The 17,419-nt window shown below is 36.0% G+C and overlaps 1 protein-coding gene across 7 annotated transcripts in view; it reads right to left on the minus strand.

The window, feature by feature from the left end:
• CHM (CHM Rab escort protein) overlaps nt 1–17,419 on the minus strand; it is an 80,199-nt gene that overhangs the window by 31,213 nt on the left and 31,567 nt on the right. For all 7 annotated transcript variants that reach the window (XR_012675522.1, XR_012675524.1, XR_012675521.1 and 4 more), the window contains exon 8: nt 15,312–15,537. Coding sequence is in view for 1 of the 7 variants with exons in the window: in XM_075161955.1 (XP_075018056.1) it covers nt 15,312–15,537 (226 nt within the window). In the remaining 6 variants the exon portion in view is untranslated. The remainder of the gene's footprint in view (nt 1–15,311; nt 15,538–17,419) is intronic.

Genomic DNA, 17,419 nt, shown 5'->3' on the forward strand with positions numbered 1-17,419 from the left:
TATGCATGGACTGATGATAGAAAGATTTCCCAAATGAAGAAAAGGGACCAGCTTCACCCGTCAGTTTTTCAAAAGCTAAAGTATACTAAGCTATTTAGCAGTCTTCCACTTGCAAATAAAACCCAATACCTAAACCAAAGCAAATTACGCTGCCCAAACATTAAGCCACTATAGCAACTCATCCATTTTTAAACTCTAAGGAGACTCAGAATTTAAAGAAACTAGATTATGACATTTAAATATGAGGGACTCCACGTGAAGTCAGCCCACTGCAAAATTTCATCACTAGCCAGGCTGTTTTATCACCTCCTTGAAGGTATCTCTGACTAAAACTTCACCAGATTAATCTGTCCTATGCACGAAGTCTGAGACTGCTCTCCCGGCAAAGCCGCACAGTAAAAGTTCAGTTGGTCTGGTGATAAACATGATCCCACGTTAATCCCCACACATCCTAACTTCCTGTATCTGCCAAAAGCCAGGCTTTATCTCTGGGGATTACTTTTCTGTTGATTTGATGCAACACAAGGTAAATTAATTCACAGAAAATGAAAGTTTAGTTTCTGCAAGTGATGCCTAAAATTCCACGCTAACGTTGAAATGACTGTGATATCACTAGTCGTAACTTTCTTTTAATTCTAGCTCCTGAAAGATTTTAATGTAAGCCCACATTCTTCAAAATGCTGTCAAGCAAGTATAAACAACCAATATTCTTTTTGCTATATATTTTTAAAAAATTCCTTAAACTTTCTGTGAGAGCACTATAATGCAGAGAAATTAATGATCTTACAGAAAGAAGATATAGGTTAGAGATTCTCAAGGACAAAGGTTGATGATTAATTGTGAATTAAGATAAACTTCAGTCAGTTTTTTGTTTACAGTGCATTATTTCAGGGGCATTCTTACTATAACAATACAAAATGCAGAGGATGAAGTTCTCTAGAACTTGGTGTGACAAAAGGTAAACCAGTAAGAACATTTTTCAAATTATGTTAAAAAAGAATTAATCTTTCTCTTTAAAATTTCCAGTCAGCATGGAAATTACTCAGTGGAGAAAGGTAAAGAAAAAAGATGAGGGAGGTGTGTCTGATCCCTTACAATACAATTTCAGGTTTGGACTGTTTGCAATATCCGATCTAGCCTGGGAATCTTTAATGTATTTATTTATTTATTTACTTATTTAAGAATCTCCAGTGGTTCATTCCGACCAATCAGCTATCACTGACCTCTTCTCATGTATGCTGAAGAGAAAGAACGGACAAATAATTTGCATATTGACATAAACTGCATATCCTTTTCTCAGAGAAAACCGCTCTATCAGAGACAACTGCCAAACGCTATCAAGTGACATTTAACAATTCTTCCTTTGTCCTACAAGTTAAATACACCTGTGTTCTTCTTGTGATCCCAATTTTTCAAAAGTAAAGAGCCTCTATGAATAAACCATAAAACAGCCTGTAGCACATTCAATACAGGACACACTGTTCCATTTTAGCATGCCAGAGAAGGATACTGTGAGTTTTCCAAGTTCCCGTTATTCAGCTGAGGCTTCGTATGACCCAGCCATTTGATGTTCAGCTCACAGATGGAAGGACAGAGCTGAAACTGGGAGGGCACAAAAATTAGAAATTACACCTGCCATTTCATTAACAGAGCCTGCCTAGTTATTGTATTTAAAATAAGAATGTGTAATTCTATTTATTTTTTGGTAGAGTTTACACTGTAATTTAACAGATCAGCACGACTACATTTCTAATACCTGCCTAGCATTAGCTAGGCATCAGACTAGCCAAAGTAAACAACCAATATGAGAAAGGCAGGCTGGTTTGGTGGAACACAGTTCTCCCACATTTCTGGAATGATAGCAAGATTCTCCTGGTTTACAAACAGGTTTGGGGTTTGTTTGTTTGTTTTGTTTGTTTTTTTTTTGGTTTTGTTTGTTTGTTTGTTTTTTAAGGTAGAGCTTTAGATATCTGGAAAAGGAAACTTCCATTTTGCAAACGTGACTTCCTAAAATGGAATCCATACTGGCATTCAAAAGTCATATTAGACAGTTCAAGGACAGTTAGTACCGCAATACCTTTTAAACTGCATGAATGACACAGCACGGCAAATGGCTGAAGTGTGTTACCAACTCACACCTCTTCTGAGTTGTACTCCAAAAGGTAGCAGTCAAAGGAAGTGTGTCCTGGTTTCAGCAATATCACTTGCTACTGGCTGAATCAGAAGATCCAATCCCCTAGGAATACCTCTTCCACCCATGCAAAAGCAGGGAGAACATACACCATGTTGAATCCCAACCTTGGTTGTCTGGAGATTGTTGAAGATGACACAAAGGTTAAACATCCACTGAAGAATTATTGCAGAGCCTTGAGCTACTGGCTTATTATATCTAATGCTGCAATCAATGGCTTCTTGCCTGACAAAGCATGTATTAGGATCTTTCAAACCAACTCAGATGAATTTATTTCATATGTTGTATAAAAGAATAGCACTATTAACCTAACTAGAACTAAGATTCCTTTGTTAAAAACTATAAATTATATTTTTCCTTTGACTTCAACCACAGTTAAGGGCTTTTTGATATATGCACTTTATTTTTCTAGCGTGCTTTGAAAGAACTTTGCTGCTTGGCTGCGCAAAAATGTGAATTACTTATTTTCAGGAGTAGCCTGCTATCCAGTGAAGGAGGGCATGACCTTTCATAGAAGGCCAGCAGAAAACTTCTCTTTTTAAATGAAAATGGAAAGGAATTTAGATTGTGTTGTGTTAAACAATTACAAAGAGCCAAAATACCTGTTAAAACAGCCTAGCATGAAAAATGACATAATTAGGAAGAACTTGCCAAAATTATTTAAATATAGAAATTGAAATATTAAACTAAATGGCATCCCAATAATTTATGACAAAGTAAAATCATTGTGCTAACATTACTTTCATACAATAGGCTATTCAAGACGATTTCACTGTACTTCAAGTACAAGGCAACTCTTTGATACCATTAACCCTAAATGACAGACATTTAAACTGATATTACTCTAATTAACTGGCGACTGCCTACACTAATAATTCAAGTTTTGCTGAAAGATAGCAACAACACTGTACTCAACTTCAACTTTGCCCTGGTGACATCAAATCATATTACAGCTAAATTAACAGTTGTGAAAATTTTTGGCCTGGTAGCCCTCCATCATACACAGCCTTTAAATGCCATTTCAGTTCCCATCAAGGCAGGAATCAGCAGTTGTAATTTTTAATACAGCTGTGAAACAATAGGACATATTAAAAGCTGAATTTTTGACAGCATATTCGCGATGATTTATGAGTTTGTATATAATTTGATTATTCTATTAATTTTACTGATTACTGATTCAGCTAATACAGTGAAGGTCACTTACAAAATAAATCTTCATTACATTTCACAGAAAGTAACTGCCTCCAACTAGTTGTTTTCTTTAATTAAACACTAATGTAACAAGAGAGAGAATAGGCTTCAGGGTTGCTGCATCTGTTGCTACAAGAGGAGTTTACTGCTTTGATGTAATGCTCTCCGATATTAATTGAACAAAAATAGAATGTCTCTCCATCTGACACCTTGATTTTCAACACAGAGATACCGTAAACATCCTTAAATTACAGACTTACCCATAGTTCATTCTGAAACATAGAAGAATTGGAAAACCATATCACATAGTTTCACACCAAAAGAAGTAGTTTTTATTTCCAGCACATAGTTGGTCTTCTACTTTCTAAAATGCACGGAGCCATTAATTAAAAAATTGAATATTTTTCTCCCCAACTGTACAGTCTTTTACAGCAAAAACTATTTGCTTCTCTCCTTAAAGATGAATACTGCATCTACAGCACAGCAAGCTTTGGAGAAAGATCAAAGAAAAACATGCCAAGTGCTGAATTAATGAATTGTCCTCTTTCAATTTATTTTTACACACAGAGCAAGCTGTGACCTGGTTCTTATGTTAAATTCTGTGTTTCCAAAAGGTCCCTAGAACTTGAGCATTTCTACAACAGTGTTGTATGTTCTAAAAACATTAAAAAGTAGAATGCAGACAAATCAAATCAATAAAATGGCTACAGTCAAAAAAAAAAAAGATAGTTAATTTTCCGAAAACAGAGTTCCCATATAAAAGTCAAATCTCAGTATGTGCACCCACTCAGATGAAGGGGGGGGGGGCAGGAAGTACCAAACCAGAACTGTCCTGGCATTTGGAGAGCTATTGGAAAGGACAATATGTGACAATAAGTGCTTAAGGAAGTAAATGAAGAGTCAAATAGTTTGACTTTTTCCTGCAGACCATGTACAGCATTCCTGTCAAATTTAAAAAAGGTCCTGAAAGATTATAGGATCAGCCCAGTTTATAAATCCAATTAGCAAAATGACAGTTTTAAAACCGTCAGAAAGTTCCTGCATAGTTATCAACCAGAAGTGAGTTAACTTCCAAAAAATATTTTGCAGGAACGACAATTTTATGCCTGTACTCACACAGCAAGATGATTTCTTTCACCAGAACTTCACTTCTGTCCTAGCATGACAAAACAGAAGGAAATCCTAGCACTGTGACTGGGAAATGCTATAGAAAGAGTTGCTGTAAAGGCAAAGCTCTCAATCAAAACACTGGGGGGGCGGAGGGAGGAACCGAGGACCTCTGCTCATTTCAGTTTCAGCAAACCCTTTTCATGGAGAAAGACACAGCAGGCAGGAATGGCGACAGCTCAGGGAGGAAATGCCACAGCTACGGGAGGGTCGGGAAACAAGAAGTAGCCCAATCAAATGTCATTTTATAGCAAATTTCATATTGCATATTTTTTCTAGGGGTTTAAGAACCAAATTTCATTTTAAAACTAAGAAATCGCTCCGTTTTATTGTATGGGATTTAGACAGTTATATATAGAAATACACATTCACATACTGAAGAGTTCTAGCAGAGCGTATAGTATTTCACAGTAAAATAGGTAACAGGATAAAAACTGTGTACTTGATTTTTTTTAGAGCACAAAACTCAAGAATCTGAGTAATATACCTACTTATCACTCACTCTAAGATGCATTAGACCCTCTGTGTGCTTTTTTTCATAATTACAAAACAGGGATAATTTAAGTCTATTTCATCAGAGTCTGGCAAGGATTAATATTTATTGTTCATGACATCTGAACGGCCAAATCTGCACTGAAATGCAACTATTTCAAGAGTTAACATTTGAGTTCCTATTATGTGATGTGCAAGTTCAGGCATTTGGCAAGTCAATGCTGCCTTTTATGGGCTCAAGATTCCAATTCTGTTTTCTGAAACTCAAATGTTAGAAGACATTGCAATAAAAATCTTAGTTCATCATACATTTTTATGTTCCTAGACTTCCAGTCTTGCTTCATCTAAGTGTAGATTTATTAAGCTGTTTCTAAAATCTGAGCAAGTTCTGTTGACAAAAATAAGACCATGTATAAGCTCTGTTTTCAGTTATCAAACTGTTAGTAATTTAAGCAACTGCGCTATTGCCAAGCTTATTACTAACACAAGAGCTACGTTACTAATGACTCTTTTACAAGAGTTGTTTAGAGAGTCTGAGAGCAGTGGAAAAGAAGCTTAGTTGTATCCGTTAATAAATTCCTAATATAAATAAACGAGAGACCAGTTTATCTAATAATGCACTTGAAAGTCATTAACACCACAGAAGTTTTCTGTAATTATTTACACTTGTTAGCTATCCTCTTCTACAAGCCTTCCACTATGAAACTAATTTCCCACCTTCCACATTTAAAATAACCACAGAACAAAAATCCTGATTTAAGAAGCACTGAAGTCGCACAAATATGTTAATTGTACAAAAAGGTGCTAACACATATGTGCACGGTATTTTACAAAAATCTGTTTTGGGATAGCAGCTGCTTAGCTTTAAGTAATTTCTGAAGCAAAAATCTACTTCTTTTCACAGGCAGTGCTGCACTTCAAATCAGAAGAGTTTTGGTTCAACACCACCCTCATATGGGCTACATGAATGTGGACAGTTCAGCCTCTGCTTGCCTGGAAGTGTTGCGTAGGCTGTTCTACTGCTCACAGCTGCTGATTTGGCAGATGTGACATTCCCTTTTCTGCTACATCCTTACTTTTTGCAGAGGGAAAAATTTGAAGAAGTAATATTTGACGGATTAGACCTGCAATTTGCAAGAGCGCATACAACCCACCCAGCTTCAGTTTCTTGTAGGCTCTTACTGCTGGTGAATAGGGACCTGGACAGGCTGGATCGATGGGCCGAGGCCAACTGTATGAGGTTCAACAAGGCCAAGTGCCGGGTCCTGCACTTCGGCCACAACAACCCCAGGCAACGCTACAGGCTTGGGGAAGAGTGGCTGGAAAGCTGCCCAGAGGAAAAGGACCTGGGGGTGCTGACTGACAGCCGGCTGAACATGAGCCGGCAGTGTGCCCAGGTGGCCAAGAAGGCCAATGGCATCCTGGCCTGTATCAGAACTAGTGTGGCCAGCAGGAGCAGGGAGGTGATCGTGCCCCTGTACTGGGCACTGGTGAGGCCGCACCTCGAATACTGTGTTCAGTTTTGGGCCCCTCACTACAAGAAGGACACGGAGGTGCTGGAGCGTGTCCAGAGGAGGGCAACGAAGCTGGTGAAGGGCCTGGAGCACAAGTCTTATGAGGAGCGGCTGAGGGAACTGGGGGTGTTCAGCCTGGAGAAGAGGAGGCTGAGGGGAGACCTCATCGCGCTCTACAACTACCTGAAAGGAGGTTGTAGCGAGGTGGGGGTCGGTCTCTTCTCCCAAGTAACAGCGATAGGACAAGAGGAAATGGCCTCAAGTTGCACCAAGGGAGGTTTAGATTGAACATTAGGAGAAATTTCTTTACTGAAAGAGTGGTCAGGCCTTGGAACAGGCTGCCCAGGGAAGTGGTGGAGTCCCCATCCCTGGAGGTATTTAAAAGACGTGTAGATGAGGCCCTTAGGAACATGGTGTAGAGGGCATGGTGGTGTTGGGTTGACGGTTGGACACGATGATCTTATAGGTCTTTTCCAACCTGTATGATTCTATGAATAAGAAAAAAAGATGCTAACTTCATGAGAGGTACATAGGGATGAGATACCCTTCAGAAAAATCCTCTGTACCACAGGAAATAAAAGAACCTCTGCAAGAAAAAAAAAAAAAGACATTTAGCGTACAAGGATTTTGAAAGCAAAGTCTTTTGCGTAAGATTTAATCTAATTTCTTGGCTTATGACAAAACAAATTAAATGTGACATCCTACAACTTGGAATACTTAAGAGGGGGAAAAATATATGTGCAAGAAGCAGGTCTTCCAATGCTCATGAAAGAAGAAAAACCCAAGTTTGACTATAAACTTTTGATGACTAGATTACGCCATGGCAACAGGTCTCTTGATCAAATAAATTAAAGAAGTGTTCTCTGGGGTTTTGTTTGTCTGTTTGTTTGTTGTTTGTTAAAAAACAAACAGTCTGGGATTTAGCCTTCTTAAATAAAGTATTTAGGAAGAATGGTAAATTTACTGTAAAGTTCACCAAAACAACCTAACAAGTTATTTACAAGAAAATCTCAGAAGGAGTGAACATGATTAAGATTTTAGCAAACAGTTATAAGTCACAAAGAGTTACGAAAATTTATCTAGGTAAGAGTACAGCCAGAAAAAGTTCCATAAAACTATTAAGGAAAAAGTATTGTCACTTGTTGAAGTAAAAAGGGATATTAAGTTCTGTTTCAGAATAAATTTATTGTGCTTCCAGGAACTGCAAAGTAAATCCAAACACTGTTGAAAGATGACAACTGATATGATGAAATATGAGGCTACTGTCTTCTCAGCAAAAATTCAAAATTTGAGGTAAAGAATTTGAGACTAGGTCTAAAATAAGTAATTCCAGAGCTGGGAAGTTTTGTCAAGATTGTGAACAGTCATAATCACAATGTAGAAAGTGCTGTTTCTTAAAATAACGACATTGTTAACCCTAAATAGTCTGTTCAACAACTACTGCAAGTCAGTACACTTGCATCTCACTTTACAAAATTATCTAAAAACAGACCTCAAAGCGAAGTTGCTAGAAAATTAACTTGCACTCAAGTTGTATGGTGTACCCTTGACTCAGTTTTGGGCAAAGACCTGAAATGAACTAGAGGATAAACACCACATTTTAACCATATTGTAGTGTACTACCATAGCTGCTTAAGAAGAGTTTACTTCTCATTTACCGGAATTTGAAAGAAAAGTTGCTTAATACTGGCTTATTAAATGAAAGAATGATATAAACATTTTTCAAGGATATTGCAATTAACACTACCTTTTAGTGGATCTAAGTTAAGAATCACTCTCTGGGATACTAAACTCAAGAAATAGAAGATTTACATGAAAGTAAGGTGAGGATCCATCAGGCAACATATTCAACTATTTAACTAGCAAGTGTCCTAGACATTATAGCTAAAGCATTGTGGAAATTGCAAGAAATTACTACACAGCAGGAGAAAAAAAAAAAGAAAAAGAAAAAAGAAAGTTCAGTGGTTTCTGTACTACTGTGATGGTAGTTAACTACAAGTGCACTCTGAAGACTAATCTCTACAGAAGGTAGAAGTATGAGACCTGCCTGGTTCTAAGTTCTATCGACCTTGTAAAAGAAGAAGCACAAGGTCCTTCAGCTGCAATTATACAACCGTTCTGCCCTCAAAGAGGAGCTTGGGAGATCAGGACTGGAGGGCAGAGACACAAAAACTAGAAGCTAGTCACTAAGCATTAGCGCATCTATAAAATCCATTTATGCGCTCTCTGCCTCCAGAAAAGACAAAAATTCAAGTTATCTTAACCTCCAATGAAATTCAAGGACTATTTTACTAATTCAGTAATGTTTTTAGAAGCTACCTTTCTCTGTCTTCTAGTTTAACGAAAAAGGACTCTGCTGAACTACATTTGCATTACATCCCAGATTTGCTTCAATAATAAACATATGAATGCTGTAACATATTCATATGTCTGAGTCCTAATTCTCAGGAAGAATATATAAGCCAGAATCTCCACATCCCCACACAAGCAGAGAGTAATTTACTTGTTAAGAGGTAACACCAAATAATGTATCAGATATATTTCCTTCATATTATTATTGTCTTAATTATTAAAGCAAATAATTACTGAAATATCATCTCATTATAGCATTTGTGTTTTGTGCTTTTAAGTTCCAAATATGTTTGTAAAACGAACCAAGAATGATCAAGAATGAGAGTAAGACAATGCAAGTTATTTTCAGTGTTTTTTAATATGGAATGTTACATCTATTCTTCCTATACCACAGGGTATATTCTGATCACTATAATACAATTTCTTGATTGAAAACTTTTCCATGCCTAGTTAGGGATCTGAAATCTATATACTGTGACAACATTCATATGATTCAGAGCATCCCATGTGATATATTCTAATGGTTGAAGGCCTTCATGAGGTATAAACTTCTAAAGAACACTGTATTTCCAGTCAGTGAAGTAATAAGGAGCAGAAAAGCTCTCAAACTTGTAAATAATTTTTTAAACAAAGAACAGACAAACATCTCACTGTGAAGAAAGATAAAATCTAAAATGGGAGGGCATTTTCAAAGTTTCATACACTTAGAATGCATTTCACAACAAAGGTTATTTCCAAATTAAAAGTCTTTTCCTGTCAAATTCTGAGAAATAATGTGGGCAAGGACACAAAAGCATTCCATAGCTTTATTAACGACAATGCTCACTGATCTGTGAATAACCTGAAAAAAAATGAAGATTATTGAGTTACTTTACCAATCTATCCATCCATCACTAGTGAACAGGTCTCAGAATGATGGATTAGCTCACTTCCCTGATGTTTATCCCAAGAAAGAGTTTCTCCTTAGAGGGAAAAACAAACAACAGATCCTACAAACACTCATGCTAACTATGCTTGCCCATTCATCTGCCAACAAAGTGAAGAGAAATATATCGTTTGTCTTTAAAAGCGAAACTACATCAAAAGTTTTATTATTTAACTGAAATGCAAGCGAAAACAATTAAGAAGAAAGCAGCATTGCAGCTACTCTTACTATTCAGTATTTTAGTAAAAACCAAGTAATACTGACAAGTTGTCAGTAATTTCAAAATATATTTTCAGGTCCAAAGAAATGGAATAATCTTAAGTGGTAAGAGATATATAAATATGAAAATTATATATTTTGAAACATAGGTCTGAACTCGGATTTCAAATACAGCCTACGTTTTTTAAATCACTTGTGATTCTTTCACACTTGCACAGAATTGCACATGTGCTAAGACTCAAATCTGTCATATCTATCGTCACAAGGAATTAACATTGTTTGAATTTCTCATTAATATGCCAAATCATACAATTAACATACAGAAAAGTTCTGTATATTGCTTATGTAGAAACATGATACTCATTTATAGATTTGAATGAAAAGATGTTACACTACATTTTTAACATATCAATTCTAAGTGCTTATACAGTACGGTTTCCTAAAGTCTAGTCTTGATTTCAGAACACTAAAACCTTCCTAGAGACTGTAACAGGGACATAATTGGAAATGTTAAAGTACCTGAGACTACCTCAGAAGCTTCAACATTTGTAGCAGATAATAGCTCAAATGTAAGGGTAAAAACTGATTATTCATTTTTGACATATATACAGGAACCTTCCAAATCAATCACACAATCCATCATACCTCAGTCTGGACTCTTAATCTTCTTGTAAATATAGGGATTGAAAGAGATGAACCATCTTAATCAGATCTTTCCTCCATCACAAAATTACTACTGTCACTGGCACTGACACAAAAAATGACTAATTTCAGTTCAAATCTGTAACAACTACTAAAAAAAGGTTACATTGCCCACCAAATATATAAACAATGTAAAAGTTCAAAGCTTATTTATAGGAAATGCAAGTCATTAACTGACTACCCATAAAAGTCAGTGAATCACTAATTCCAATGGCAAAGCAGCCGCACACATTCTACCACCTCAGCACCTACTACCATGACCACATCTGTCAATTCTTGGATGACTCCTAACAAAGAGAAAAAAGACACGACATGTCACCCCCTAGAACCTTTATGAGATGATAGATGGCATACAGTCTCCAATTCGCTCTAAAACTTCAAATGGGAAAAAATTGCACTACTACTTCTCAAAAAGTCTTGTTTCCATTTGGAAGTTCGTATTTGCAAGAGTCCAGAAAAAAGAATCTGAAACCAAACTGAAGACAAACTGTGCACGGTCTCCCCGAAAATTCAGTGTGTTCACAAAGCAAGCACTGAGAAAAATCACAGAAGGGAGGCCACAACCTACAATTCACTTCTCAGCTGTCATTCATTAAACAACACTGGTCATGGGTGAAGAGAATCACAACTGAAAGCTTCCAGAAAGACTTCCTCTCAAAGAAAAACTGAAAATAAGAGGCATATTTCACTGATGTGAACTGTAAAAGTGAACTATATGAAACAATATTTGTAAAAAAGCACTTCCAATCACTCCTCAAAACAATAAAAAATTCAAAAAGTTTTTGCTTCTGAAAAACTGGAAGGAAAGAAAGGAGATTCAAGTTACAAAAGAGGAATTTTTTACAACATGCAAAAGCAAATATGTCCTAACATTTGACAACTATTTCAGATTTTTAAGTCAGGTATCTTTTTTTCCCCAGTTACAAAGGAAAATTTGGAAGCTGACAATTTTAACATTAACCTCCTACATCAGAAAATACTTGGGGTATTTCCTAATGTTTTCTAAAAACCGGAAAAAACATAAAAATCACACTAAATATTCTAAATGTTGTATCACTGAGACTTTACAGTTTACAATGATGCCCAACTACAGTTTTTCTTTAGTAACATTTTTTCAAGAAAATGAAAGCTGTGTTACAATTTGCAACAAACATGTTAACAGCAAACTGCAAAACATATATTGATTTCCCCAGCTGCCTTACATATTGAGGTTTTGGCGTCTTATGTTTACCATATAAAATGTAAAGGCTTGCTTTGATTTTCCTGAAGAATGAGATATTACTATATTTATTTTTACTAAGCATAATACTCCTACTTCATTAGAAAGGAAGAGACATAGCAGTTTCATACCAAGAAGTTTGAACCAAAGAAAGCTGTTATACAAGCCAGTAAAGTTTTCCTGCTTGTCAGCTTAGAGGCTTCCAATGACCCTCCTTGTACCACGAATCCAATTTATGGAGATAGAAGTCTCACATCTGTACCTCGACATATTGGGAGGTACATTACAGTGATATAAAAGTTTAATTTTCTCTCCTAAACCATACCTGTTTAAACCAATAAAGAACTAACACTGCTTTTACTCACTCAAGTGTCGTCAGTAGTTATAAAACGTTGTACTGTTTATGCAGAATTCATTTAGAATGCAAGGATGTGACTTACAAATGTCTTTGACTCATTCACATAAATATGCATGCACGCCATTTATAACAGTAGCCTTGATGAGAACACACAGTGTAACTGGCTGCAAGAAACGCTTAAGAGGTTTACATTAAAACAGAATATAGAACGGTGGTTAGAAATCACAGAACAGGTGACACCTTACTCTGATAACCTGGTGATAAAAACTGTAGGGTATGATGTATAGGTTGTGGCGTTACCACTTTACTATACCGTCTGAACAGTATTCTTCAGATACTGCTCAGTTTTAGCACGACATAATACCCAGGGCAGACCACATATAAAAACTGTGATTAATCTCAAAAAAAATTGTGATTGCCTCCTAAATTGTTCGCTTGAAAACAAAGACATTTAAACTTTATTTTGTATTAGAATGTTTGTAATACAAACCTTTTCACAGTATAATTACTTCTTGGTTTGACAGAGTAATTTGCTTCAACTATTAAAATACTGTCCTTATAGCAAGACTTACAATTTAACAAAAAAAAAAAACCCAACTAAAATGCAGCAATCAATGGGCATAAATAGAAAGTTCAGGCCATCTGCAGAATTCCTGTGATCACAGAATGATTTTCTGATAAGACTTCTAGACACCACTATTGCTAACTCTTGAAATATATTGCTGTTAGAGATCAGAAGATTGCATGTGCTGGCTATTAAACAAAATAAAGCCAAAGGGCTTTCAGGAATGCAAGAAAAATTATATTGAGAAGAACATACAGTGGAAAAAATATAACTAAAATTCTAATTTCAATTTTAATTATTAAATTTACTTTTTTCCCCAGTTATTTGAAGCCAAAGAAGGTCTAATTGCAAAACTTGTGCTACTATAACAGCTCTGATAATCTTTTGATTTATTAATCCATTGGCCACGTATAGGTATCTGGTGCCACATGAAGTCCTATAAAGACAGAAAGACATTCATAAAATCCACGAACACTAGTTCTATTGCATGACTGTGTCCAGAGTACTTACTAAAAACAATTCTTTTTCACAAATTGTCTGTCCGAGTACCTAATTAGATAAGTCCACGTTTTCAAATCTCCATACAAATAGAGTTTAAGGTACAGATGAAAGGCTATTGACAAAAGATGGAGTTACCAACTAATATTTCTATTCAATGTAGTACAGAACAATGCCTAGTTGTCTAATCAACTAATGGAAACATTAGGTAATCTACATATATACATCACATAGGACAATTCCACGTGGCCTTCATCGGTTGCTAAGGCCAAATAAGACCTTCCACAATACGGCCAGCTGCTGATGCCAACCAGCTACTTTATACGTACCACTCAGTAACTATGATAATTATTCCAGAATGTTTGTATCAACATACAATTGCATCCATCCTATATACTGCCAAATAGGCTCAAGCTGCTAAGGTCATTCTTCTAGCAGTAATTTAAGTACCGTTACAGAGAAGAAAAACAGTATCTATCATACAGACAAGACAGGAAGATAACGTCCAATAGCGTGCTGTAAACCAGAATTTCTGAATAGTAGCACACATGTAAAAAGCAAAACTTGTCCACCAACAAAGAACAAAGCAGAGAAGACTCTGCACTGATATTTAAAGGAATGATATACAAATATATCACTCAGACAACAAAATGGCCTCACCATGCAATACTGCTTTTTTTAAATAGAGCTAATGTTTACTTCAGACCTACAGGTTACTACATTAAAAACCCACATAGAGCAGATGGAAAGGCTGCTTGCCAGCAAAAGAAAAGATTAAAAAAACTCCTCAGCCTTTTAAAAGCCAGTTGAACTGTTGGAAACAACTGAAAATTAAAACCGCCCACCCTCTGCACATGTATTCTTGATGGTCCCCAAAGGCATCCATCAACAACTCCTCTGCTAGAACTATGATCCCTAGCACACCTCAGGAGTCACGATAAAGACTACATTATCATTGCCCACAGTTCAAGTAAAGGGGTTGAAGTGGATGTTGTTTTATCCTGGAATCAATAGGGGGGTTTTGTTTTAATTACTTTCTAGGGCTCAAGTAACGGAGAACATATGGCTGCTGTTTAAGATGTTAGAATGTAAAACTGCAGTCTGTATATGGCTCAGTGTAACAGGGCTTCACGGTATCTCTTCTGCTGTTCAAGTCATAGGTGGAAGCTTGTGGTCTATACAGATCTACAAAATGATGCCAAGAGAATAGGGACATGATTTCACATCAGTTGCCCTGTTTGTATAAATCTGATGTAACACAGGTGAAAGAATTGCGTAGGTTTTTTTATTTAATAATAAACCAGACATGTGGCATAATTTTGTTTCTTTCCGAAAAATCCAGTTCATTATTAAATATCTGTCTATGAACAGCAGATGCACTCTCAGCATTAATTAGTAAGACAAATCGAAAACATGTATCTTCCTGTAACTTCAGGTAGACTGAAACACAAATTTTCTCAACCTATCAAAATGCACAGTCATCCTTTTGGACAGACATCGCTCCAAGTCTCCTCTGTCAGTTTTAAAAAGGGATAGCTACGTATAAGTTAAATTATCTCTTTCTCACTTCCTAAGTACTTTCCATAGTACTTATTACATAGGCAGCCACCACAACAGCCAGCTACTACAAGTTGCATTTGTAATACAATGAAAATTGTTTCAAAGTATTAGAGTAGCATAACTTCCAACATTTTTTTTCTTTTTTCCTTTTTTTTTTGAGGGGGGGTAATTTCATAGCCAATGAAAATGTAAAGCAAATAAAATCAACATGAAATTGTTAACAGCATGATTCCTATTGAATGATATCTATTAGCATTAGGTTACCAAGGATTTTCTTTTTTGAAGATAGGTATTAGAAAAGTGAAGCTTACCAAGGATTTCCTTTTTTGAAGATAGGTATTAGAAAAGTGAAGCCTACCTGCAGAAGCACTGTGGAATCTCTCCTTGACCATACAGAGGGAACAAAAATGGTGTATTGCCATAGCGGCCAAGGCACTGAAGAAATTTTTTTGTTGCCTCAAGACCTTCAAGAGTGCTGCAATCAGTCTCTGAAACCATTGCAATAGAGTGAAGAATGAAGTGCTGCAAGCTGGGTGTTAACTTCCGTGTTCTTAAGAACTGAGCAAATGTACTGCTCTCGTAGTCTGAGGAAAAAGTAAATTTAGGTAAAGGGCATAGTACAACATTTGTATTTTCTCACATGCTTCAACTTAAGCAAGTACTTTTGTATTTAAACAAACAAAAGCAATTGAGCTTTTCAACAAACATATTGCTGAAAATGGATAATCCAAGTCAATGATAAGTTTAAAAATTTACTTCCGGAAAGTGAGTTTTCTCAGGAGACAGAAATATCGCTCCATTAAAAGATTTCAAAATAACACAAACCCATTGTATGAGTCTCCAACAGTTTAGAAAGCAACCTCTAATTATGGCTTGATCTATTCTTTATGTTAGACTTGATCTAAACCCATTTCTCAATTGTGTGAGAAAAGTGAGAAACTGTGACAAAAATCCGTTGAGGTGCCTTGGGATGCTGTTTCCTGTGAACTACCCAAAGTATTATACCTGAATGACACCCATTCCAGAAGACTACTGCTGAATCCATGCTGATATGTTTAGAGTGTATATTTATGCGCAGAGAAGCCATTCACATACTGCCTTAATCCAAAGATGAGAAGGCACAATATTTATTTCAAATTGATGACTTGCTCATCCATACCAAACAAGTATGGATGAGACACAAAGATGACAGGGATGAGGAAGCATATCTCCCCTTTAAATTAATACTATTGCTGACACATTTTGAAATTCAAAGAAACACACTGAAAAAAAACACTTCTGGAAAACTTCAGTCATCTTAATAACTAAATGATTTTTTCTTCCCCAGGAGAAGATTGTATTTAAGCAATAGCATACTTTCATACTATTCAGAAATCTGCTCTTAAGCTTATTTCAGTCATGGATAAATTCATAGGTAATTCAGAAACGCTTCCATCAATGCTGAGACTAGTATTACCAAGCGATACATTCTGTTCAACATTCAACCACCGTTTTATGACAAATGTCTCTTACTACCCTTTGTACAGCCAAGCAGCAAGTCATAAAATGACAGGGTTTTTTTGTTTTATCGTTCTAAAAAAATTCTCAAGTTCTTCCTCACTTCAGACTTCTTACATAACTCCAAATTTTACAGAAAAAAGCTTTAAAAAAATTCTTCACTATCATGAACTCTCCCTATTAAAAGTCTGCCTTCCCACAAATGTAATGATCTCACCAAGAGCAATTTTAAATTTCTGAAGTCTTTACATTAGACTAATCTGACTCAAAATATTCCAAATTACTTCCCAGCCTATTTTAAAATGTAGGAACAAAATCTGTTTAACTACCTCTGGAACAAAAATAAATCTTATGTCATTTAGGTACATGAATCAATGAATTCATTTAAAATTGATGTGGCGTCTCCTTTTTTTACTTAATAAATTTTCTAAATACCACCTATATTCTCACTCTGAGCACCTTCATTTCTTCCATCAGCAGCAAACCTGAAATTACCTGTAATCTATAAACCACTTCAGTCTAATGAGTTTTTCCCCCTTCAGGATTTTCTGGAGTTCATCACAGACTCTTTTTCTCCCAATCTCACCGCATCATTTTTAATATTGACCAATTCTCTCTTGCATATGTTTAAAGTAATTTTTCTCTAATGTTTGTACCTAGTCTAAGGGTCTTGTTCAAGTAATCAAACCAATACCAGTATCTTAGCAATTGTTTCTTTTTAACACTAGATTCTTTCAAAAATACTGCCTAGCCAAGCTACTGTCAAGCTACAAAAGCACCAATATGCTTCAGTCTGAAATGTACGTCAATAGCTTAACTATTCCTCTTTCCTCATTATTTCTTTTTGACAGATTTTTCTTTTTTTGCCTTAGTTTACTTTTAGACTCCAAGAACTGAGAACATCACTTCATTCTTTGTACCCTGAGGTGCATAAACCCAAAGCAGAGAGTGGGTTTCCATCACCTTCCT

This window comes from Calonectris borealis, chromosome 13 (genome assembly GCF_964195595.1).
Source record: "Calonectris borealis chromosome 13, bCalBor7.hap1.2, whole genome shotgun sequence".
Classification (NCBI taxonomy): domain Eukaryota; kingdom Metazoa; phylum Chordata; class Aves; order Procellariiformes; family Procellariidae; genus Calonectris; species Calonectris borealis.